The sequence below is a fragment of the Mandrillus leucophaeus genome, unplaced genomic scaffold (genome assembly GCF_000951045.1).
Source record: "Mandrillus leucophaeus isolate KB7577 unplaced genomic scaffold, Mleu.le_1.0 Scaffold210, whole genome shotgun sequence".
Taxonomy (NCBI): Eukaryota; Metazoa; Chordata; class Mammalia; order Primates; family Cercopithecidae; genus Mandrillus; species Mandrillus leucophaeus.
Window position 1 is genome coordinate 2316798 of NW_012102144.1, and position 25000 is coordinate 2341797.

At 39.8% G+C, this 25000-nt stretch overlaps 1 protein-coding gene across 1 annotated transcript in view; it reads right to left on the bottom strand.

Moving 5' to 3' along the window:
• The window catches only part of MAGI1 (membrane associated guanylate kinase, WW and PDZ domain containing 1), a 741784-nt gene that overhangs the window by 56432 nt on the left and 660352 nt on the right, over nucleotides 1-25000 (bottom strand). Inside the window, exons 10-12 of the mRNA XM_011980350.1 lie at nucleotides 22663-22755; nucleotides 16217-16399; nucleotides 15037-15657 (exon numbers count right to left, since the gene is read on the bottom strand). Of these exons, the coding sequence (XP_011835740.1) occupies nucleotides 15037-15657; nucleotides 16217-16399; nucleotides 22663-22755 (897 nt within the window). The remainder of the gene's footprint in view (nucleotides 1-15036; nucleotides 15658-16216; nucleotides 16400-22662; nucleotides 22756-25000) is intronic.

Consider the following 25000-nt stretch of genomic DNA (forward strand, 5'->3'; position numbering starts at 1 on the left):
AAAAAAAAAAAAAACAGAAGAAGAAGATCATTACCTAAACAGGAGAATCTTTCATATTGGAAAATCTTCACTTCGTGAAAACCTACTACTCCATCCTGGTTCTTCTCATCATTGTTTGCTGAAGGAACATGCTGTCACAGACCAAAAGGAACACATCTCCTACCACCTTTCCCTCCAGGCTCTTCCTTTTCACCTTCCCTAATCTTGTCTCTACTCCAGACAACTAAGTCAAAGGTACTGAAAACAGTAGGTCTGCTTCAGCCTCTCCTCCACCTCTTTTCTCGTAAGCCCCATTCAATGTGACAGAGCAAGGGGCCAGAAAATAAAAAACTCTCCATCAGAGCAGGGCAGTGCTGAAGGTGTGACAGGCCCTCATCTTATTCCATCCTCTTGACAGTGCTGAGAAGGGTGCAGTCCTACTCATACTTCAGATGATAATCTGGAGGCTCATGGACATAGCCCAGGGCTGGCTCAGGCTACACTGCTGGCTGATAGCAGAGATCATGCTGGGGATCCTCACAGCTGACTACACGGCCACTCCATTACTGAGGAGATACAGATGCGACACTAAGAAGAAGTGAGGAATTCTCCAATAAAATTTCTTCAATGCATATTCAACAAAAAATAACCCAGAAGTGGATTTCATTTGTACCTAAAAAAACAGAACACAGCATTTCTAACAAGCCAAACCAAATGGGTGTTGAAGGGGTTAAAGCAGTGGTTCTCCAGCACATCTGGTTTTGCTCTTTACAGGACATTTGGCCCTGTCTGAAGACATTATTGGTAGTTAAAACCGGGGAGAAGGGGGTCCTACTGGCAGTTAGTGCTAGGTTATAAAACAGCCTTCTCTTCCTCCTTCAGTTGCCAAAGTCTAAGTGAAGTTGCTTTGCAGATGCAGACAAACTACATAAACATAGAATCCCATTAATTCATGGGCAGTGCTGTTATTTTTTTCAATGCAATCATCTGCCATTTTGGTAAGTGGTATCTATGGCAAAAGTAACTACAGAGAATGTAAGCCATTTTTAAATTTAGAAACAACAAAAATACCTCAGAGCATGCAGACCTAATTCCAACTATCTCCAAGTGATTTTTGAAAACAAATTCATGTTTATGTAACTATAAGAAAGTTTTTAAAACACTGCTTTTACACAGGTTCATCATGTCAAGACCCCCTTTACATACCGATTGCAAAAATAAAAGCCTAATTAAAAACTCAGGTTGCTGAATGAGTGGAGTTGACAGCCAATGCTAGGGAAAGAAAGGGATTCCCTCCATCACAAAGTCATAACTGGTCCTTTTTTTTTTTTTTTTTTGAGACGGAGTCTTGCTCTGTCGCCCGGGCTGGAGTGCAGTGGCCAGATCTCAGCTCACTGCAAGCTCCGCCTCCCGGGTTCACGCCATTCTCCTGCCTCAGCCTCCCATGTAGCTGGGACTACAGGTGCCCGCCACCTCGCCCGGCTAGTTTTTTGTAGTTTTTAGTAGAGACGGGGTTTCACCATATTAGCCAGGATGGTCTCGATCTCCTGACCTCGTGATCTGCCTGTCTCAGCCTCCCAAAGTGCTGGGATTACAGGCTTGAGCCACCGCGCCTGGCCTAACTGGTCCATCTTGCAGCTTCCTAGTTATGATGACTGCTATTCTATGACACAGTGGAAAAGAAACTTTAAACAACCTTGCATCAAATACAAAGTTCACAAAAATGGTATATTAGAATTTTTCATGGCAAAGGTAATACATCAAATGAGATTTCCAGAAAAAGAATGAGGCCCGAGACAATGGGGAAGCTGTGATTAACCACACTGTATTTTTGATGTTTCCTTCATGGCACTCCTCTATAATGAGAGAAGAGCACAGTGCTAAAGTTTGTTGAATGAATGAATAAATGAATGACACTTATTGCATATGGTGAGAAACCAAAAACGTTGAGAACAATAAAATGCAAAAATGAACACTATTAACAAGAGTCTGAAATAAGCCCAGGTAACAACTTGACACACAATAAAGGGCATTCTCCATGTTGCCAGTGGCAACATATTACTCCTAAGGGCTCCAGGCTATTTTTGAAGACATTAAGATTCTACCAGCAAGATGTTTGAACCAAAAAGGATTATGTTCACAAATAGGTGACATGATTAATATTTAAGCAGAAATACAAACAGAGGAAATACCAGGTAAGGCAGAAGTTTTAACTTTACAGGTGACACAGCAAAGACAGACTCAGTAAGCACCATGGCAAATACTTCCCTCCAGATGGTGGTAAAGAACATATGATTTCATTTGAGGAAAATGAAAGAAGGTGGGAACATTTTATACAAGGTAAACTCTGTCTCAGATAACGGTTTTGAAAATGCTCAGAACTAAAAAATGCTTCTAATAGAAGTAGGATGATATCTCTTGCAATAAAGAGAAGCTCAACAAAGTGAGGCTGCAAAACCGATATAAGGACTGGAGGTGAGCAGTGGGGGACGGACAGCATACACTGGGGCTTGTCAGAGGTGTAGTGAGAGCATCAGGAAGAATAGCTAATGAATGCTGGGCTTAATACTTAGGTGATGGGATGATCTGTAGCAAACCACCATGGCACACGTTTACCTATGTAACAAACCTGCACATCCTGCACATGTACCCCTGAACTTAAAGTTGGAATAAAAACTGATATAAGGAAGGATGCTATCATAATAATATTCCTCATAGCAAAGACTTTTCAAAAGGGAAATGCTATCCAAAGTTGCTGACAACTAATTAATTTTCACATGGAACCAAAGTAAGGGTAGGAAACAAACTCCAAAGTTAAGGGCAGAAATGTCTGATGATATATGGTTTCTCTTTTTTTTTTTTTTTTAAGCATAAATTAAACAAAAAAGAAAGAAGTTATCAGTTACTGGGATTTTGAGATGGTGGTGAAAAGAAATTCCTAGGAAATGGTTCCACAACAGGCCTGCACATTCATGCATGATATCCTTGCCTTTCTTGGTGTCTTTGTGTATGCTGTCTTTCAGTCTCAAACTCAGTTGCCTTGTGGGCCACAGGTACACAATGGGCAAGAGTAAGGACAGATGCAGGAAATAGCAGGCCAGGGCGAAACTGGGATTGTTGGCTCCAGCTAAATGCATTCAGATCTGAAAATATTTTTTTAAAAGACCGATTAAAAAATACATGAGTGGGTCATGTCAAATACTGCCCAAGGACCAGTTGGTAACTTTAAATCCTTCCTACATTTCAAAGCACTGCTTTAGTCCAGGTGTTCTTAGCAGAGGGCGATTTTGCCCCTCAGGGAACATCTGTCAATGTCCAGAGATGTTTTTGACTGCCACCATTGGAGAAAGGGGGCAGGTATATGACAGGTACCTACTCAGTAGAGACCAGGGATGCTGTTAAACATCCTGCAATGCACAGGAGGGGTTCCCACAACAAACAACTGTCTGGTCCAAAATCACAAACTGTGGAGGCTGGGGCACTCTGCTCCAGTTCAAGTAGACTCTGTTATCTGTCCCCCATCCCCCAACATTCACCTCTTATCCAAATATGTTCGACACAGACTCAGACTACACGTTACTGCTGGTAAAGCTCACTTGTTAGTCTTGCCTCCCTAACTAGATTGTGAGTATTATTTTCTCCTTATTTCAGAACTCTGCACAAACAATATCCTCAGTCCTCCATGAACAAGTATGGGTCAAATGGAAAGAGGCTTCTCGCCATTATCACTAGGACTATGAAATTAAATAGGAAAGCCTCAAATAAATAGAAATTTCAATAGTTGCTTTTAGAGGGAAAAACAATCATCAAATCTAGTTCCATCTTCTGCAGTTTACACAGACTAACTCCAAGGCCTACCCCTTCTCGCCTATGTTGCGTCTCATCTTCTTCTGCTTCTTAAAGACTTCACTCCTGCAAAGAGGGAGTGCAATGAATCCTCCTTTCTCTTCCAATCATTACTTTCTCCCTGTCTTTTGAGTCATCCTTATCCATACACAAGAACGCTGTAGTATCTCCCATCTTCAAAACAAAACAAAGGCCTCTCCTTTGACTCCACACCCCTCTCCAGGACTTGTTCCACTTTGCAGCAGATCTTCTGGAACAGCTTACCCCAATCCCTATCCCACCTCCTTCCCTCTCCAGCCTCTCCAGCCCAACTGCATTCGCGGCCACATTTCATGGGTCCTGCTCTCAGGGGACGCCAGCCACAGGCAGCGTTTTCACCCTTGCAGGCCTCCACTCCTGGCCCACGAGTGCCGCTAGAATCTCCTTGTGACACTGTCTTCTCCTGGGTTCTGTGATACGACGCTTTCCTGTTCTTTCTCCTATCTGCACTGGCGGTTCCATCTTTACTGCGGTCTCCTGCTCAGTCTGACCCTTGAATGGTGATGTGCCTCAGGGTTCTGTCTTGCACTTTTTCTCCCTCCTTCCCGCTCTTTCCCTCAGTAATCTCATTCAGCCCCATGGCTCTAAATACCCTTTGATTCTGACTTTTCCAAACTTAAGTGACTATGGTCCACAATGGGAAATACATTTTGTAACACATTCCTACATATACACACGTGTATGAATGTGTTACAAAATGTATTTCCCATTTTATGAAACATTTGTGTGTGTATGCATGTATGCATGTGTGGGTATACACACACTGTAAATGTTTCATAAAAAAAGGACTTATCTTCAGTAAGTGTGATATACTCTGATGTTTTCTATTTCACTTCCAAGAAAAACACTGGGTGTAGCCCAATACATTGATTTCACAGCCTAGTAATAGGTCACAGCCCACAGTTTGTAGAATACTCAGTGAGACGATAATGCCCCATAAATGTGTAGTTCTCCTGACCTAACCTCACAACCACCAAACCCCAGATCCCAGACAACTCGCCTACATTTCTGTTTCATTCAGTTGTCAAATGGGCTTTCATAATTAACAAGTGTGACAAGAAACCCTTGATTTTACAGCTCAAGTCCTACCTACTTCTATCCTAGGATCCACATCTCAACAAAGATTCCTCCCAGGTCAAAAATTCTGGGGTCATTTTGGCTCCCTCCCTTTTCCTTTCCTTCAGTTGTGGTCAGCAAATATGGCCCATGGGGCACATACGGTTTTCTTGGAACACAACCAACCCATTCCTTTACATATCACCCACTCCAAGGGCAGAGTAGAGTAGTGGGGACAGAGACTGTAGGGCCCACAAAGCCTAACATGTCTACCCTTTGGCTCTTTATGGAAAAAGTATGTCCCCCCATTCTACAGTCAACCTATGGAGTCCTGCTGACTATTCTTTAGGTGTCCCAAGTCCCCCACTGCCATGATCCTCTGTCTGTCCTATAGTCCAAGCTGCTAACACTCTTGCTTCAACTACTGCAAAAGCCCTCACAGGTCTCCCCTTCCACTCCTGCTCCCCTAAAATACATTCTTCACATATATGCCACAGGGACTATCTGAACATGTTACGGAGAGCCTGTCCCTTCACCGTGTGAATCTGGACCTCCCACTGCAAATGGAACTCGAACTGCAGGTCTGGCCTCCAGTCTCTGACTTCGGCCACCCCATTCCCTGCTCCCCTTTCTCCAGGCACACAGGACTCTGTTCCAATTCTTTCTTGGGGCCTTTGCACTAACTGTCCCTTCCTGCTGGAATACCGTTCCCTTCTCTGTGGTCACTCAAGTTTCACCTCTAATCTAGAAGAGCCCCCTCACCGCCAGGCCTGCCACACCTGTTCACTTTACCTGCTCTGATTTGCTTCACAGCACTTTTCTTTAGCTGACCTGATTTTGTTCATTTGTTTATTTTTGTGCTTCCCCCCACTTCCCCTAGAATAAAAGCCTTATGAAATCAGGAGCCTGTTTGTTTCATTTGCAGGTGATGTTGCTCTATTCCCAGTGCCTAGACGATGACAGGCATGTGATGTTAATGACTTTGTCCCCCAAAAAGAGACAAAAAAGGAACTTCTTTATATTCAAATTCCGCACTTAAATAAAAGCACAGCACAATAATTCTACAGCCTGCCAGCCAAGGGAATGAAATTCTACCACTCTTCCAGAAAGGGGAAGGGATGCCACCACACCTTAATGAGAATTATAAATCACACATGAACACATTTGTAATAAATAATGCATATAAGTAAGTAACTCAGTGCATTAAGTTTACCTTCAAGGAGAATGAGACATTGTCTTGTAGAACAAAAGTTAAAAGTTTTAGGTGTGCCAACCACTTTGCATTATGAATATAACAGAAATAAAACTCAGATCATCCAGTAAAGTCTGAGTTGCATACAAATGTTAAATTTACCAAAGCTTGCTTAAGTTTAAAAACCATGAGATCAAAAAACCATAAAGAAACCAGAGTTCCTTAAGATGTGAAAGTGAGGAATAATTTTTATGCATTATGTAATGAAAGACAGAATCAAAATAGAAACATTTTTATATTTATCTCATCTCTTGCTGTAAGTCATCTCAAATATAAATGTGACCTATCAGTCTACAAAGAATTCTCAAATAAAATCCCTGATAACTTTAAACCATGGCAATAAATCAAAATAGCAACTTAAAACTGCATTATGAATAAAGGCCAGAAGGCTCCTTTAATACCAAATTGGAATGCCATCCTGTTTAGCATGGTGGAAGTGCTAGGAAATTTGCTAATTTTAACTTGAACAACTTTTACCAGCTAGAAGATGTTAGGCAGCACGTTGGATGTGACAAGAGGACTCAACTTATAAAATTATTAGAAAATACAAGTGCCATAGATAAGTGGTGAGTGAGGTCAATTAGTTTGAGATACTTAATCAAGGAATCAGATAAACACACCAAGGAGACTTCAAAGTCTCCTCTTTGAAATAGACTTCTGACAAACTGTAACTTGCTGATAACTCATATGGCAGATTATACATATTTGATATATAAAAATTTTAGTTGTGTTTTTCTTGTGTTTTGAAGTTTCTTCCATTTTTTGGATTAAAGCTACTTTAATGAAATCATTTAATTTAAGCTCCTTACATAACATCAGTCTAGTATAAAAGCTGAGATGCTTCCCGGCCAGGTGGAGGTCCTGTAATCCGCTTATAAACTTAATGACACCATGCCAGGATAGAGAAAGTCGAGATTGCCCCCAAGCACTTATACTTTACAAGTCTTAAATCCTCTGAGTGTCAATTCCTTGCATCCCCTAACATCCAGTTAACACATATAAAGAACTCAGAGCAGTGACTAAACATGGAAATGATGTAATAAACAGGACCTATGTTTATTACTCTCTGCATAAAAAGAAATCCATTAACCATGAAGGTGCCTTCAATTCCATATTTTTCTTCTATTCAAATGTATAAAAACAAAAGAAAGGGTAAAATAAAGGATCTCGGCCTCTCACTTCTGAGGGTGAAATAATTAAAATCTCTAGAACTGTGCTGTGTAACAGCACTTCCAGCGACAGTGGAAATGTTCTCTATGTACACTGTCCAATACTGTAGCCACTCGCCACATGTGGCTACCGAGCTCCTGAAGTGTGGCCAGATGGACTGAGAAACTGAAATTTAAATCTTACGTAATTTTAATCATGAGATAGTGGCTACGTTACAAGATGCTGGAGAACAGGCTTTGGAACCAACATGATTCCCTGACATGAAGCTCCCATATCTTGGCCTACGGACACAATGAACAATGCATCTACTAGTAGTTCAGGGCAGCCTGTGAACTGAGTACACAGCTATTGCAAGCAAACAGACCTGGGTTCAGAGCCAGGATCTGTCACCTTTTAGCTGTGTGACTGGGGGGTGGTCAGTCTCCCGCTGCCCATTTCCTCAGCTATTATAATGCTCACACCTCAGAAACTTCCCTCAGGATTAGCACTTACGAAAACCAAGGGTCCTGCATTAACTCATCTTTTCATTCAATGAAGACGATTTTCTGAATACCTATAATGGGCTAGGCACCGTTTTAGGTAGCAGGGATAATGTAGTGATTGCAACGAAGTTCCTTCTCTCAGGGGGATCACAGGTAGGTATAGTGCCTAAGAAAGATCACGAGAGCAGACAGCGATCATGGGAGATGCTGCTTGATTTACAAGGAATGGTCAGAACAGACTTCTCAGATGAAAGGGGATGAAATAATCTCTGAGCCAAGGCCTGAAGGATGTGAGTGAGGAGGTCCTGTGGCTACCTGGGAGAAAAAAATACAGACAGAGGGAGATGTAAGTGCTAGGGCCCTGACACAGGACTTTGGAGTTCACGCTTAATGATGGGAAGCTATTCTGACATGAGGACTGCCTTGATCTGATGTAGTTTAAAGCACTGTAGCCGGAGGGCAGACTGGAGGAAGCACTGAGACCTGTTGCCAGGTCACTGCAAGGCCAGGTGCCCTACAATGGGTGGTAGAGGCCAGGGAAGGGGTGAGATGTAAACCAAGTCTGAGTACACCGAGAAGGGAGAACTGGCTGATGGGAACATAAAGGGTATTTGCTGATGGGAACATATAGGGTTCCAACATTATTAAGATATCACTCTATAAACAACCTGAATTCCCCTTTCTGGGGCCCTACAGCTCAATCTGAGACATTGTGGCAGTCAAGCACTTAAGCAGTACAATGCACAATTCACTCTCTGGTCCAACACCAGAGGGCAAAGAAGAGAAGTGCCTGATCACCTGGGTTTAACTCTCTGTGCATGGCTCACTGTGGTTCTAATTATGATGGTTTTGTATCATTTCAGAAACACACATGTGTGCATGCACACACACACACACACACACAGAAGAGCTAATGCTAATGATGCACTTGGGTAATGAGATTAGATACTGCTTTCTCTGTTTGGATCGATGATGATTTAATGAACTAAATATCATCAGTAAATTCTGATGAGAATTAAGAAGCATCACTTTGCCCATAGACTTCAGGCTTTACTCATTTCTTTATGCATAAGATACAGTCCTCAACAATTATGGTACTGGAGCAATTTCTTGCCTGTAAGGCAGGAGGCTGTTGGGCAGAGTGGTTAAGCACTGTCTGGAGCCAGAATTTCTAGGTTCCAATCCTAGCTTTGCCACTAACCAGCTAATTTGGGTAAACCACAGAAACTCCCTGGGCCTCAGCTTCCTCTTCTCTAAAATGGAGCTAAGATTGTATTTACTTCAGAGGACTCTTATGAATTATGATATGTAAAATGTCTAGAAGCATGCCTGGCACATTGTAGAAGCATTTACTGTTTTCATTACAAATTTTATGCAGGTTTTCCCAACTAAAACAGAATTTTTCTCCTTTGCTTTATACTAATTCATACCAAATTAAGCTGTAGGGTTTCAGCAACTAAAACAAAAACAATTCCTTCTTGTATTTTGTCCCAGCATAGAAGTTAACAATCACTGTCTTCATTTCACAAGGATCCAACCCATCATCACATTGCAAATTGGTGGCAGTTTCAATGTGGTAGCAACAATGAAGTCTTGAAAGGTTTTATTTACCTTCTTGGGCATCTGTGTGCGCATGAATGTATGTATGTGTACTGCATGTATCATGGTAACATAGCTGGAACATAGTAAGTACTCAGGAAATGACAGTAGTAACATTATCATTACCATCACCACCACCATTTTCTTATCTAAGTTTTGCCTTTTAACTCATTATCATTTTTCTAGAGTTATGAAGTGTGCTTATAAAGCTAGAGGATTAATCTTCTATTGTGACTGGTGGATCAAGTTTAATTTATTCAGCTATGATTTACTGAGACCTTATCGCTTGCCAGGTTCCCCAGGAAGTGCCAGGGACACAAGAGTAAGAGTCAGACACACTACTGCCCTCTAGGAATTTTAACATTCCATGAATTTATAATCAGACGCTGAGGCCGGGCGCAGTGGCTCACGCCTGTAATCCTAGCACTTTGGTAGGCCGAGGTGGGCGGATCACAAGGTCAGGAGATCAAGACCCTTCTGGCTAACACAGTGAAACCCCGTCTCTACTAAAAAAAAAAAAAAAAAAAATACAGACCCTGAAATTACTCAGTGGCCTGACCAAAGTCTTCAGTATATATGGTTTGTGCAAACTAGAAAGGAAAATCTCACTTCCGTTACTGTTGTGATCAGCAAAAGCCAGTGGGAGATGGCACTCTAAACGAGCATCTCCAACAGCAAGTCCCCCTTCTATTCTCCTTGGAAGTATAAAAATGTAGAATGTGGGAGCTGAAATGGACCTTAGGAAAGACTGAGAAATCTGTCACAAAACAGCCTTAAAAAGATGAACATTACTCAGAAATGAAAATATTAAATAAGCTTTATAAACTTATTTTCATCCAACTTATAGGTCAAAGAATCAAAACTAGAAGGGACCGTGGAGGCAGAAGCCTAACATTTTTTGCAACTCTGGTTGTACATCAGAATCACCAGTGGTACCTGAGCAACACAGTGAGACCCTGTCTCTACAAAACAATTTTTTAAAAGAGATTAGTCACACATGATGGCCCATGACTGTAGTCCTAGCTATTCAGGAGGCTAAGGCAGGAGGATCACTTGAGCCCAGGAGTTTGAGGTTGTGATGGGCCATGATCATGCACTCCAGCCTGGGCAAAAGAGCAGGACCCTGTATCAAGAGAAGATGAAGAAGAAAAAAAAACCTACCATTAGAACTTCTTTAAAAAAAAAAAAGAAAAAAAAAAACAGATGCCTGAGTATCATACAATCTGTATGGCCCAGCTAGAACTTTTTATAAAAAATAAAATACAAACAATCCTTCCCCACCCAATTGCTACTATTGCTTTATCATGTGATGACTACTATGTCAGGAACTGGCACAAACGCTACCTTATTTATTTAATCTATGTACATCATGCCCATTTTTTTCAGAAGTCTAAGCTCAGAGAAGCCAAGTGACTTGCCTAAAGTCACAATGCAAGTAACGCAGGAGCAGGATTTAAACTTGCATCCTCTGGCTCCAGAGTCCTGTGGTCTCTCCTCTATACAGCAATAAGGTCATCCCATGCATAAAATTTGAGCCAGAAAGGAGTGCCTGAAAGATTCTCTAGCTCAAAACATTCATCTTTTAGATTAAAAAAATAAGTGTCAGGGTAGAAGTAGTACCCTTCTCAAGCACATACAGCAGCTTATACAGCAGCTTACGGGCAGAGTTTGTACTCAAGGTCAGCTCCTGGCATCCCGGGTTCAGTTTTCTTTTTAATACATGCCTTCTTTCAAAAGTAAAACATAGGATCTTCACTTGCATACAGTGTTGCCAAATCTTTTCTTGAAACACAGTGTTGTGACTCAGCATGAAATTACGTCTTAAAGAGTGTCACACCTACTGATAGGTGTGAATTTGCTGAATATCCAAAATATTTGACACAGAGGGGCACAGGTAGTTACGCTATCTACATGAGCCTTCTTTTAAAAAAGTAAAAAATCTTTATGGGACAAGTTCGAAGCTCTTACAAATTAAAAATAAAAATCCACAAACTAACTTGATTTTCCAAACACTTCAAAGAAGCCTCTACATGCACACTGGCGTCAGGTGACAGAATTTCTGAATGCAGATGCTGTGTGCAAAATAAAAGGATAAAAAGCACTTTCCTGACTGCACAGCAGAGGGGGAGGAGTAAGGACACACAATTGGAAGAGGGGAACCAGACACAGAAAGGAGCTGCCCTTTAAAAACCTGAGTGATCGACTGGCAAGCAGGGAGATGTTGACGAAGAGATTTGTAAGCAAATCAGGACTGGTCCTGGCTACTTGGGAGTATAGATGAACACTGCACAGCAGCTCTAAGCCTGACTGAGGAAACTGACCCTGGACATTTACAAATGATATTTCAACTTTCAGCTCGATTTCCAGATGAGGGAAGGGGGATGGACTAAAAACACTAAAAATGAAATGTATTAGATCTTGACAAGAACAAATGTCAAAAACAAGCTCTAGAGATTAGGAATTAAAATGGATGCTACAAACATAAAAGCCAGTTCTGTCCCAAAGTAAAAATGGCCCGTTCTTTAAAGCACAGAAAGCTACAACCTCATGACAGGAATTCCTGAGACTCGTGGAACAGTGTAGATGAGTTTATCAGTCATCTTACTAGCAGTTACAAAATAAATTAGATTCATTAGAAAGAATCGGTGAAGTGGTCATTTACTTTCTCATTCAACCTAGCTGTTGTCTTGTACCTTCATCAAGCCTTCTCATTACACCCCCGCTATACAGAAGAGATGATTAAACGTCAGCTCTGATTCAAGCAACTAATGTATGGCAGAAACAAATATATTTATATGCCTTCCAGAAAGATTAATAGTATCTGGCGCTAGCCTGCCAAGTGCAGATGTACAAACTTTCTATCCTATACATAAATCAAACACAAGACATATGGTGTATTTTAAAGACTGCTGATGTCACAGTGATTTTAAATTACTCATGTTCTGAAATAAACTATGTAGATGTTGATGAATATGGTGATATATTCTGGATTTTTCATATAAATGTTATAAAATGTAACAGCATTAATAAGAAGATGGCATTGGGAATTAAGAAGAGAGAATGCAAACATATTTAAAATCAAGGAGTATAGTCAGGCATGGCAGCTTATGCCTGTAATTCTAGCACTTCGGGAGGTTGAGGCAGGTGGATCCCTTGAGCACAGGAGTTCAAGACCAGCACGGGTAACATGGAGAAATAGTTTCTACTGAAAATACAAAAATCAGCCGGGAGTGGTGGCATGCACCTATAGTCTCAGCTACTTTGGGGGGCTGAGGCAGGAAGATCACTTTAACCTAGGAGGTTGAGACTGCAGTGAGCTGAGATGGCACCACTGCACTCCAGCCTGGGTGACAAAGTGAGACCCTGCCTCAAAAAAAAAAATAAAAAATAAAATCAAGGAGCATGTTTCTATAATCAGTTGTTTGCTGGCTTAGGCAAATTCATTACAATATGGTTCATTAAGTGTGTAAGTTAGTTGGCTATAATGAAACTTTATGTTTGGTGTCCTTAGAAGTGAATCTAAAGAGATAATAAACTTAACACATCAATAACAGAAATGAGAAAGCAGATAGATGAGTTTGGAGAACAAGGTGGTTTGTGTCTGTCAAATGAGCAGTGGCTGAAACAGAGGTGCACCTGATGTACCAAGAACCATTTGAAAGTTTCCGGGTTGTCAGTCACAGTATTAAGCAACTATACAAAAATCAGTGTCACTCAGTTAAGTGGGACAGAACATTGGACTGGAAACCACAGAGCCAGGGTGAACAGCTCAGAACTACTGTGGGGTGGCACCTTCCTACTTCACAGCAAAGTGACAAATATCAGAGGAGAGGTAGGTGCAGGTATGAAAGTGCTTTGTCTATCACTGATTCTTCTATAAGTGCCAGGTTTCACCATCACCATCATCATTATTGTCATAATCGTTCTTATACCCAAGTCATTTCCCACTACATACATCTTGGCTACTGTTTAAAACAAGTTCTCTGGGCAGTCAAGTGATCTAGGTACAAGAAGGGACTTGAAAATTAGTTAGTGGAAACGACATTTAGAAAAATAAAATTTGCACAGTGCCTTTTGTAACTGCCTAAGCCAGGCTCATTGAGCATTTCAATTCACATAGATAGGTGCTCTGTATTTTGGGTTTCCTTCAAATGACCCCAGCCATTCTGATCGCAGAACACACAGATTCACGAAAACATGAGAATCGGGCTGCTGTGACACAAATGAACTCCTCAGTTGCAACAAACCAAAAGGAAATAAAAGTATGGTTCTTGATCTCTTTTCAAAAGGCCTGAATATGTTGTTCATGAAACACATCATGGTGACAAGGAGCAGGGAAACAGCCATTCTCAGGCCCACTGTGTGAAACTATCAGTCACGACTAATCACATATGTGTACGTATTCCAAGAGCAAGGCATTTCAATATGGTGGAAAATATTGCTCAGTGTGAGGTCCTGTGTTTTCTGGTGAAGCAGAGGGTGGGATGTGGACTCAAGGAGAAAGGAGGAAGTTTAATGCCTAAAGATTTAGAATAACCCAGATCTCTGAGATCCTCAACTACTTCATTAAAATGTGAGCATGTTGAGGGAAGTGTTTAATATGATTAGCAGACCTCTTGTTTCTGCCAAATAGAAATAATCACACACCTATTCACTTAATACCTATTCATTCATAAATACCTAAAAGGAGTCAGGTGTTGTGTTAAATGCTGGGGACAACAGCTGTCCACATGCATACACGGGCCCTAGCTTTATGGAAATTTATATTCTCATGAAAGACAAATACTGAAAAATAAATAAAAGCATGAAATAACGCCTTGTGCTAAAAAGGTGATGATGATCAAGGTTACGAAGAAATGTGATCAAGATTATATGGAAGTGTTGGAGCTACTTTAGAAAAAGTGATGGGAGAAGCCCTCTCTCAGAAGGAGACCTAAATGAGACTGAGCCAGCTGGGAAGAGCTGGGAAAGGACCATTCCAGGTAGAGGGGACAGTAAGTACAAAGGGCCTGAGGCAAGAAAAGGCTTGAAGCATTAAAGGAGTTCCATATAAGCAGCCAGTGTGGATAAAGCACCATCAGATGGAGGAGAGGAACATGAGATAAGTTTCGAGGAGTGATCACAGCCACATTTTGCAGGCTATGCAGGCCAAGTTCAGGAGGCTTAAAGGATACAGGCTATTATTACTATTTTTTATTTTAAAAACACTTTTTAGAGAATGGGGTCTTACTATGTTGCCCAGTCTGGACTCACATGCCTGGGCTCAAGTGATCTTCCCATCTCAGCCTCTCAAGCAGCCAGGACTACAGGTAGGTACCACCACACCCAAGTTAGGTTTTTTAAATCTTAACGTTTTAAAAAGGCATAATCTGATTTCTGTTTTAAAGTACCACTCTAACTGCATATGTCTGACATAATGTATAAACCATAATTTTTATGCGAAAGAGGTTAGTATTTGGAGAAATCAGTAGGCATTTTGAAGCATTTAAATAAAAACGAACTTAAAGGAATACACATTTAAAAAGCCCCCAGTGGTCATCTGAAGATGAGTAAGTTAAGCAATGAATTTGGGACTAAAAAAAAAAATTCAAAGAACAAAACAAACCTACTTACCTCCTCGTTGCACCAACAATGTGACCTCACTTCCCTTAGGACACTCAACCAGCATATCCACCACTTGGTTGTGAGTTAGGGCCTGCACGTTCTTCTTATTAACTTCCACTATGAGATCCCCTTCTTTCAGGCCTCGGCACCTTGGGCTGTCAACAATCTGTTTCACTCTTTGGCCACCCCCACCAGGACTGTCTGCGATAGTAAAACCAAAGCCCATTGGCCCTTTGACAATATGAACAGTTATGAGTTCTGGCTGAGTGGCTATGGAGGAAGCCAAAGAAACAGTGTCATTAGGATAACCATGAGAACTATTTGAAGTCACGTCCGCTGGGCTGCTTGGCCGGGCATCCTTCATGCCATTGACTTTGCCTGTTTTACTACTGTGGCTAGCTGGTGAATCATAGGTCTCTTGCCCATTTACAATAATTGGTTCTTTATCCAAAATAGCTACCGAGGTCACTAAACTTGTATTGGGGTCATCTGGATCAAAAGGCAATGGATAACCTCGGCAGAGTTCAAGGTCCACGCTGGCACCAATGGGGATGGACTGGAAGATCTTCACAACTTGAGCATGTGTGTGTCCCAAAACACAGGTGTCATTCACACTGACAATCACATCCCCTGTAGAAGGCAAGAGTGTGGGAGTTAAGAAAACAGCACCCATAAAATTGCCATCAGTATTATAATATATTCCACTAATATGAAACTGAACTGAAACTGCACATGGGTGTGGTACTATAGGGCATAAACTGCTTCTATTACTGATTTTAACAGCTAATAAAGTGTTCTTTCAGCACCTAGTATCTTCCCTGCTAATGAGAATATAATAATCCCTGAAAGAACATTGGAGCTTTCTCCTAAAAAAAAATCTCACTGCAGAAATCCAAGTTTAGAATTCATTTATTTAAATGGGGATCTACATTTTTAGTAACTTATTGCTTTACTGTAGTCACACAGTTTCCCGAAGTTAAAATGACTTCACAGGTTTCAATCTGCCCCAAGGGATGAATTTATATAATGTGGAGACCGGGCTCATTCTCAAGGTGTTTAAAGGTATAAACATGTGCAATCACGACGCTGTCTGGTCTTGCTCAAACCAAACAATGTCATGATTGCACATCTTTATGTTCTGGGTTGGAGTCTCACCACACAGAACACACTAAGGCCATGTGGACGCTACCTGTTTCCATCTTGCCGTCCAATGCAGCAGGACCATCTAGGACCAAACTCTTGATCTGCAGAAACTCATCAGGTTCATCCCCTCCAACCACCGTGAAGCCAAAGCCACGACTGCTTTTCCGCAGCTTTGTGTGAATGAACTTGCCTTTCAACTCAGAAGGGTTTCGTGTAAAAAAGGGTTTGCCTGGATTAAAATAAGAAAAGCATAAGGAATGTCACCATTGGTGAAAAGGAGAATTTAACAAGATTTGAGACAACATATAGATAATTCTTCAAGCTTATGCCCTAGAGCCTTTGGGCACATAGCATCTTAAGAAAGTCCTCCCTTAATCTGAGGAATAAGGATGTTCCTAGGCCCCAGTATTGATGGAAGGAGGTAAAGCACAGAGTATGTCAACTCCAGGGTCCAAAAGCAGCTACAAGAGAGGGATGAAACTAGTCCCTGTCAGGTGACACACTTCTTGGTTTCCATTCATGCAGTTTGACAGGAACTGAGCTGCTACAAACCCCTTCACAGCAAATGGAACTGGTCTGTTTTATGTCTTTTGTTTTAATTTTATTTTGCTATATGGCTTCTGATGTGCTGCTTTGGCCCTGGCTTCCACTCGAAAAATCAACTGAACAAAAACTTTAGTTTTAATCAAACAGAAAATCCAGGCTGAAAATGCACAGATAATACCAGAAAACATATTAGAGTCACAAATACTAATTTGACAAAAATGTAGAATGACTATTTTCAAAATTAAGGGTCAATTCACTTTGAATTGAACTCCAAATTCAACTATTTTTCCTATTTATTTGCACCTTTTATTAAATTTATGAAATAGCCAACACATGTCTACGGCTAAGATTTACTGTTTAAAACAAGTTTAGGATATTTGTTTAAAAAACACAAACCAAAAAACAAAGAAACCTCACCAAAAAAAAAAAAAATCCCTAAACTAAGTAGTTACTAACAGTAGCCATACAGCTCCGAATTCAGCTGTCTTATTTAAAATAAGTTAGGCTGGGCGTGGTTGCTCATGCCTGTAATCCTAGTACTTTCGGAGGCTGAGTCAGGTGGACCACTGAGGTCAGGAGTTCGAGACCCAGCTGGCCAACATGGTGAAATCCCGTTTCTACTTAAAAAAAAAAAAAAAAAAAAAAAAAAAAAAAAATATATATATATTAGCCAGATGAGGTGGCGGATGCCTGTAATTCCAGCTACTTGGGAGGCTGAGGCAGGAGAATCACTTGAACCCAGGAGGTAGAGGTTGCAGTGAGCTGAGATCATGCCATTGCACTCCAGCCTGGGCAACAAGAGTGAAACTCTGTCTCAAAAAAATAATAAAAATAAAAATAAAATAAATGTACAGATAGAGATATAGCTAAATTACTCCCAAACATGCTACCTAAGGTTTTATTATGTTTTCTTGATACATTCACAAATAACATTTTGAACATAAACCAAAACATTTTCTTTTGGGTTTTACTAGGCACTTCTCTGTAATCGAGAAACTTATTGGAACTTCTCTGATTATCCCAAGTAGTAGACCTAATTTCATGAGCAGCTTCTTTCATCTCTTCTAACTGTACTTACTTCTTATACCCTGTTCTTGCCACACACAGCTTCTCCATCTGCCCTGTTTCTTTTCTATTAAAAATGTTATCCAAAACAAAAAGAGAGAGAGAAAGAGGGAGAAATTAGCTCCCTACACCCCTTCACTAGGAGCCTGGCACCTAGGAAAGAAAGTTATTTTTGGTTAGTTATATCTAAAAGGGCTTAAAAGGTCTCTGGGCATGCATACAATTTTTAACTGCATATTTTAAAAGTTTCTGGCTCCTGCAAAGAAGGCTCTTTTAAATGGCCGGCAATCGGAGGTCCTTTCGCTAACCTGCTCTCTGGCACAGTCCTAAAGCTTATTGGAAGCCTGACAAACTACAGCCCTGTCACAGTGGCTAAAGAAAGGCAGGACTTAGAAGGATTCGCCAGGCAAAGTCATCCGCTAAGGCATCGGGAGGGTGGTGTCACTTGTACTAAGAGCTTTGGGGAGACAGTTGCCAAGATAATTATCAGATGGAAATCGAGGTGAGGTAAGATAACCCCCAAAGTTTACTTTAGGGGGAGGAGGGTGAGTGGCCTACACTCTTGCAGCAGGTGCTGCTAGGGCATTCCAGGCGCCCTGAAGGGGAACACATTTCAGTTACGCAGAGACATCATCAACAGCCATTACTTTCGCAGCAAGACCTTCCCTAACCACCTTGCTAAAAATTGCAGCACCTCCAACATACATTCCCAATCCCTTTTCCCTGCTTTAGTTTTGTCCTTAGCATTTACCACCTTCCAACAGAATATACATCTTACTTACTGTTTTGGTTTTCTTACCATCCCCCACTCCCATGCATGAGGGGCATTGATACGCAGGTACATAAAACCACTAGAATGTTAGCTCTATGAGGATTTTTGCATTTATATCCAGTATCTAGAATATTGTCTGGTACATTTTACGTGCTCCAAAAATGTTTGTTGAGTGAGTGAATGAATGAACAAATAAAAGCACATAGAAATGATATTTAACATGTCTTTGAGAAGGCTGAAAAGAGGTGTTTGGGTGTTGGAGCTTTTCACTCTTATTATAGGCTAAGTTAGAAAATGTGAAAATGTGCCTGGCAGTTTATCTAATTAAAAAAAATACATTAACATATTTTGTGCTGAGAATGTTAACTTAATAAAGACAAGAGCAGAGCTTTGAAATTATACAACTGACTTCCTTTTCCAATGTTTAACAAGGGAGGGAAGATCAGAGGGTTTCACATTTATGCACATTTTATTCCTTTTTACATAGGGGTGGATCATTAGTTAATGCAGCTTTTGGAAAGAAATGCTTTTCACCCCACAAGCAGTGGAATTTGGAGCTCTCAGCTGCAGCCCTGTGGTACATGTAATTTTCTAATATCCTAACCTCTGTTTACCAGTCACCAGTGGTAAGGCTTGGTTGTGTCTTACCTAGGGAAAATCACCTGGGTAGCTTTTTAAAATGTACCTATTTTCAGCTCCTTCCTTAGACTCACTGATCAGAATGTTCTGCGTCTTGCCCCGAAACTCTGCACCTGAATGAACCTTAGGTGCATGTTTCCCTGCCAGGCTGAGGGGAGGGGAAAGAAATGTCACTTCTTGACACTACTGTTTAAATACCCTAGACCAGTACTGTCTAATGGCACTTTCTGTGATGATGCAAATGTTCTGTGTCTGCACTGTCCAACATGGCAGCCACTAGTCACATATAGCCACTGAGCCCTTGAAATATGGCTAGTGAGACTGAAAAACTGATTTTGTTTTATTTTTTAACTGTAATTTATTTAAATTTAAATGGCAACATGTAACCAGTGGCTTCCATACTGAACAACATAGATTTAGACTACACAAATGAGGTATCACACAAAAACCAAAACAGCCAAAAACCTTTCAACCAGAAGTTAAACTATTCCTCATGAATAGTGTTCAAATCTGTGCTCTGCTACTTAGTGGCTATATGGCCTTGGGCAAGTTACTAAACCTCTCTGCCAGAGTATCACAGACATAAATGGAGGTAATGATGATACCTATTTCATACGATAGTTGTGAGAAACAACCATAGCAGATAATGTAGGTAAAGTGCCTAGGAAGGTACTTGGCACATAATTAAGAGCTCAATAAATGAGTTATTGTTTTGAATGTGGTGGTGGTAGAGGGAGTGTGGTAGAGGGGTAGCTGCAAAAATCTCTCTCCAAGCATAAGCTTGAAGCTAGAGAGTTTTCATAAGAGCAAATCTCCAAATTATCACTTGCTGGGATTAGAAGTACACCCTTGATCAGGGGAGAATTTAGTTGGCCTGTGAACTTGGCAAAATTACTACCAAACAATCTAACCAAATTAGCTATATGGCTTCTTCCTGACAGTCTGTCAACGCTAGATACTGCCCAAGATTAAACACTAGATGGCTAATCAAGACACTTAACCAGTAGGCAGGTAACCCAGACTTATAACCAATGAGGCTTAAGTCTAGGTTAATGTTTATTGAAATCACAACTTGGAGTCAAATGGTATGGATTTTAACTGGTTTCTTTGGTATCAGTTATATTCCAAAGATTATAAGGGTGCTTGAAAGGTGTGGATCAACAGAGAGACTACACAGTAGAAGGGTTGTAAGAATAAATGAGTCAATCCCAAGGAAAGTTTAATGAGCTTGAACATTCCCAGACACTGTTGAATGGTATTTAGAAGTGGGGCCTTTGGGAGGTGATTATACCATGAGAGTGGAGCCCACATGATGGGCTTATTCTTATAAGAAGAGGAAAAGGACTAGCCTTTTCTCTCTCTACTCTGCACCACGCGAGGACACAGTGAGAAAATGGCCGTCTGTAAACCAGGAAGTGGACCCTCATTGGACATTGGCTCTGCCAGCACTTTGATCTTCGACTTCCGACTCTCCAGAACTGATAGATAAATGTTCGTTGTTTAAGCCACCTAGTCTATGGCAACTTGTTATAGAAGCCTGAACGAAGGCACCAGTGGATGTCTTAGTCAATCATTAGATGACTAAGGAAATAAGGGAGAGATATAAGGAAGTAAGGAAGAAGAGAAAAAAAGAAAAAGAAAAAAAGGTTGAGTGAAAGAAAAGAAAGAATCTGAGATGAAGTGTCTAATACAGATAAATATCATCTCAATTCTTAGTTGGTGCACTAAGCATTTGGCACCCAGAACCTGAACCTTTATAGCTTTAATTTACTTAATTTCTAAGATAGTTATGTAAGAAAGTCTGGTTGGCTATTCTATATGTATATGTGGATGGATGGATAGATACATGGATGGATACTGTTTCACTCAATAATGTCATGAGAAATAGATACCAACGGATTATGCCTTGTTTGGGATTATCTCACAGTGAAAAAACAAAAAACAGAGAACCACAGTCTCTTGTCTCCATAGGATTTAAAGTCTAATGAGGAAACTATTTTTAAATAATAGCACATAAATGAACACTAGTTACAACGGTTAAATTTCATAAATGTGAAGTACAGGATGGTTAAGAGTAAACATGGTAGGGGAATCTAGCAAAGACCTGAGGTGAACAGGAGTTAGCAGAGTAAGAAGTAGGAGGAAAAGAAAACTGCAAATAGAAGGAACAGCCTCTGCAAAGGCTCAGAAGCGGTCCACAGTTTTGCTAGTTAAAAGAACTGAAAGGAGGCTAACTTACTGTGAGAGAGGGGAAGGTAAGAAGGCATGAGCCGACAGAAGGAATTTTATATTTACAAAAAAACCCACAAAACTGAGGAATCCACAGTCATACTGATATTAATCAACATATTATTATCTACTATATCCTATCTTTATTAAAGCCATTATCACCATTAAAAAGTATATTCATGCCTGAAATTATTTTACATAAATTGATATTAATTCTAACCTCATGACAATGTCAGCTAGCAGAGAAACAATTTCTTTCTTATGAAAATTATAATGAAGGAATTAAAATTTTAAAAATGAATTATTCTACTTATCATTTTATATCTAACACAATTAAATCTCTTTTAAAATGCAGAAAGGAAGGAAAATTTTATAGTATTTCTATTGCTTCTGTACCACAAACATTCCCCAACTCTGTCAAGCATGATGCTTGTTTAAAAGAAAAAGAAAACTAAACACAAATATTTTCTATAATTTAAGAGTAATGAGGCCTGAAAGTTGCAAGGTTCTGGAACTTCCAATTTTCAAGAATAATCCTCTATAAAGGCCTCATCCTATGTGTGAATGTAAACAAACAAGATACATTGAAACGTTGTAAACATGCATAAATACCAAAACTGCAGCAAGAATAGGGAATGAGAACTGAAAACACAGTATCAAACCATTTGCATTTATAGGAAAGTCTTAGACAAAACCTAATATGTTGGCTAGAATCTTGAAATATCTAATGCTGAGTTTCAGATTTATCTTTTTAAACATACTATTAAATATCTGTGATCTCTAAATCAGTGATTCCTATCTCTGGGATGGGTTTGCTCCCCAGAGACATCTGACAATGTCTGGGGACAATTTCCTTGTCACAATGAGAGGTGGGCTGTGTGCTACTGGCATCTAGTGGCCAGGGGACATCTCACAATGCCCAGGACAGCCCCACACAACAAAGATTTACTTACCCCAAAATGGCAATGGTGCTGACATTGAGAAACGTTGGTTTGAATGATCATTTAACAAGTAGTCTTTATTTTTAAAATATTACAAATAGTTGGAAAAAAATTATTCAGGAAGATTCCTAATTTTTCTTGACAAGTCTAACAATACATTTATCATTGCTTTTATTATTTATGGTTTTCACTATCAAAGGAATGACTTGGGGGTTACAAGATTGCACTTTTTAAAATACCTTTAAAAAAATTAGATTTTGAGCTAAAACCATAACACAATTAGAAAAACAAGTACTTTACCCTGAAGTGGAGCTTCTCTGGCTGGCTCTGGATTGCTTGGCGGGTGATTTGGAATAACAGGAGGCACAAGGGCTGAGTGATCTTCTGTCCATTCTATGAAAAAGAAAAGAAAGTTTCCTATTTTTCCTTCAAATGGCTCATTGACTTCCTTATGATTCCCCTTATTATTAATAATATCCAAAGCAATAAACCAAGGGCAGATAGCTTAGATTAAAAAGAAGTTGTTATCTGACCTCACTGTATGAAGCTCTTTTTTTCTTGTCTAAGACGTTTTAAGAAAGAAATATTATGATATAATGAATAAAAACTCCAGTTCTCTCTGGCTGGAAAGTCCAAAGTAACGTTAGTTAAAAACTGTCAGGAAAGATATACAGCCAACTAATGGCATGTGTATAAGGGAGAAATTTCTCTAATGTGATTGAGACATGAGCTGGGCTGCTGAGGCCAGCTTGGCTTAGGTAGGGAGGAAGATGAAGGTAGATTTCAGCAGATTGCTAATAGTGCTCTCTTCTGCTATCTCTGAAATCCAAATGAGACCTATTACAAATATTCCTGGGTCCTAATTGTAATCTTATTCCCCTTGGAAGGCCAGACATAACTCACAGTGAGTGACCCTTGAGATGGCACCCCAGAATCACTTCCAGCTCAGCTAACACTTTCAATTGTACATTCTCATTTGCAAACAGCACTTTCTAACACTACCAAGTTTTATCAGCTCAGGAAAGATACATTAAAAAAAATTCTTTTTAGACAAAAAATAACAGATGTTGATAAGGATGTGAAGAAAAGGGAATGCTTATACACCGTCAGTGAGAATGTAAATGACTGCATCCTCTACAGAACTACCATACAATCCAGCAATCCCACTGCTGGGTATCTACCTGAAGAAAAAGAAATCATTCTATCAAAATGATACCTACACTTGCATGTTTACTGCAGCACTATTCACAATAGCAAAGATACACAATCAACCTAAGTGTCCATCAGTGGATGACTGGATAAAGAAAATGTGGTATGTATGCCATGGAACACTACTCAACCATAAAAAAGAGAATAAAATTATATGTCTTTTCCAGCAACATGAATGGAACTAGAGGCCATTATCTTAAGTGAAACAACTCAGAAACAGAAAGTCAAATATCACATGTCTTCACTTATGAGTGCGAGCTAAATAATGTGTACTCATGGACATGGAGTGTAGAATAAGAGACCATGGCAACTTGGAAGGGTTGGAGGGGGATGAAGGATGATAAACTACTTAATGGATACAATGTATACTATTTGGGTAATGGCTACACTAAAACTCCACACTTCACCACCACTTAATATACCCATGTGTCAAAAGCTGCATTTGTACCCACTAAATGTATATGAGAAGAGTTCTTTTTAGCTAGAAAAGAGACTAAGGTAGATAACATTTCAATGGGTGAATATACATAGACATACATACTTACTCTCTCTAAACTGTACAGTCCAGGGCAGTGGTTGGCAAACTATGGCCCACTAGCCAATCTGGGGCCAATTCCTGTTTAGATATAGCCTGTGAGCCAAGAATAACTTACATTTTCAAATGGTTGAAAAGTAATAAAAAAGAGAATACTTTGTGACATCTGAAAATGACGTGAAGCTCAAATTACAGTGCCCATAAAGCTTTATTTGAACACAGCTACATCTATTCATTTACGTATTGTCTACAGCTATTTGTATACTACAATGGCTGAAGTGAGTAGTTCTAACAGAGACTGACTGTATGAATCACGAAGCCTAAAATATTTATTATCTGGCTATTTACAGAAAAAGTTTGCCAACCCGTAGGCTATGGTTTATATTTATTATATTCAATATTATAGTAACAGAAGCACTACACTTGATATTCTGTTTCATATTCACATATTATATTGAGGAGAGTATTAAGCCTATGATTCCAAAAGATCAGAATGAAAAAGTGGGAAAAGCCAGAGTATCTAGTAATAAACGAATGGCTAAATAAAACAGAGGCATTCATAAAATGGAACATTATGTAACCATTAAAAAGTATAAGCTAAATCTATATTAGCTAACTTTGAAATATGTGCAAGAAATAAAAAGTGAGAAAAGAGGTCTCACATACATACTATATATGTATAAATTATTATAAGATTTTTGTTAAAATATGCATATATGTATATCCCTAGAAAATTTCTGCACAGGGCTTATCTCCAAAAATGGGAAGGGGGCAAGCAGGCGAGAATTTAATGTTCTATACTCCTGAACTGCCCATATTTTTACAAACAGCATGAATTAGTCTGTAATTTTTAAAAAGCACCCCAAACTACCAGCTCTTTCTGATTCTTTGCAT